This window comes from Propithecus coquereli, unplaced genomic scaffold (assembly GCF_000956105.1).
Source record: "Propithecus coquereli isolate 6110/MARCELLA unplaced genomic scaffold, Pcoq_1.0 Scaffold140, whole genome shotgun sequence".
Lineage (NCBI taxonomy): Eukaryota > Metazoa > Chordata > Mammalia > Primates > Indriidae > Propithecus > Propithecus coquereli.
In genome coordinates this window covers 3,314,517-3,316,289 of record NW_012138303.1, presented here as the reverse complement: position 1 = coordinate 3,316,289, position 1,773 = coordinate 3,314,517, and the positions used below count along the sequence as shown (strand labels likewise).

Sequence of the window (1,773 nt, the reverse complement as noted above, 5' to 3'; positions counted from 1 at the left end):
AAAAAAAAAAAAAATAACACTGGATTAAATAAGATAGAATCTTAGATTTCTTACATGTAAAAACAGTTAGGAGAGAGGCAGCCTCAGACTGTCACGGCAGATCTCCAGTCAGGCACTCAGGTTCCTTGCAGTCATGGCCCCCATTGTCCTTAGGGTGTGGCCCTCATCCTTATGGCTCAAGAAAGCAGTATGGACGAAGGGAGAAAAAAGGGATGCCTTATTCCCTTTTATTCTCTAGATACTCTGGCTAGTACTTACATTTCACTGGCCAGAACATAGTCACATGGCACCCATAGCTTCAGTGAAGGCTGGGAATGTAGTCTTTTATCAAGAGGGCAGTGAACGTAGCTAAAAACAGGGCTCTTTTACTAAGTATGGATATTAGGTGGTGATTAGCTGTGAGAAATTCACAAAACTCTTGACTTTTCTCTTTTGTCTTTTTATGTCACAGTTGGTTGGTGTCTTCTGTTCCTGGATACACAGGAATTAGGGAAGATAGCAAAAAGATTTTTCACTGTTCCTATTTAAGGGAAGCTTTAGTAGGTTTAGTGAGTTGAACTAAAAGTTAGCGTATCCTCAGGCTCTCAGCGTTTCCTAACAGCCCTTATGTGGCTGCCACCATGGTCCTCTCCTACAGGCTCCTTTCTCTTCTATTTTTTATTTATTTATTTTTTCAGTCTTCTTACATACGTCGAATGCCTTTCTTTTATACAAATACTATTCACCTGATTTTTCCTTTCTAGTCGTCCCTGTTTTTACTTCTTTTCCAGATGGACCTAGATGAAGGCACTGCTGAAAAATTTTACCAGAAGTTACTGGAACTGGAAAAGCGTGTTAAGGTCAACATTCAAAAAAGAGATAACCAGAGCTGATGATGACACTCTTTGAACATCTCGTACCTTGTGTGCACTCAGGGACACATGGCTTTCCATTGGGTTGGCTGTTATGCACTTATAGTAGAACGTGAGCTACGAGTACCTCTTTTCCTTCCTTTCAGAATTGTCTCTAAGACTATATATGTGAGTGTGCGTGAATGCACATGAGAAAAAGATTGATAAAGTATAAATGTCAATTAGATATTCTCCAGAATAGTGTCACATCAAAATCATTAGAGTCACTCAACAGAGTATCTGTTTATATTCTGCCAACTGGAGCGCAAGCTAAGCTCCTTGGGATAAAGTGTGGACTTGAATAATTGTGATGCAGGCACACACTGGTCCTCCCTTTGGCCCGTCCACAGCAAGAAGTACTGCCCACTTTCTGAGTGATGGTCTTGGCTTTGTTCCTTTCCTTGTGAGCAGTTTTCTTAGGAAAATTTCTTTTGCCTTATTTCTTCCTGCATGTGCTACAAACATATGGAGGAAGAAATCCTAACAATCCTAATGTGGATGCCCATGTGGTTAATAACAGAACGAAAATATATATGTATTTAGGTCACTTGAATTATTTCTTTTTTAAAAAATATGTTTTATTGATATTGAGGCAATTCATGCTAATATTGGGCCTGACCCTTAATACCGTTTGCAAATTTGTCCATTAGTGACCGACACATTTTCATGATCATATTTTAATAGATATAAGTTTGCAGCAAAAAATTATTTACTCACCTTAAATTTCAATAAAAATTTCTAATTGAATACCTGCTGGTAGGATATCTGCCAGTGTAAGGTCCACTACAGTAGTGGAGGAGAGTGGTTAGGACTGACTTACGTGTATCAGATAAGTAAGCAAAACTTTTTCTTTATAAATCCTAAAGGGACCACACCTCAGGCC

At 38.8% G+C, this 1,773-nt stretch overlaps 1 protein-coding gene across 1 annotated transcript in view; it reads left to right on the top strand.

The window, feature by feature from the left end:
* Positions 1–1,581, top strand: part of HSD17B7 (hydroxysteroid (17-beta) dehydrogenase 7) — a 17,500-nt gene extending 15,919 nt beyond the window's left edge. Inside the window, exon 7 of the mRNA XM_012639509.1 lies at positions 771–1,581. Within this exon, the coding sequence (XP_012494963.1) occupies positions 771–872 (102 nt within the window). The 3' untranslated portion in view covers positions 873–1,581. The remainder of the gene's footprint in view (positions 1–770) is intronic.
* The last annotated feature ends 192 nt before the right edge of the window (positions 1,582–1,773 follow it).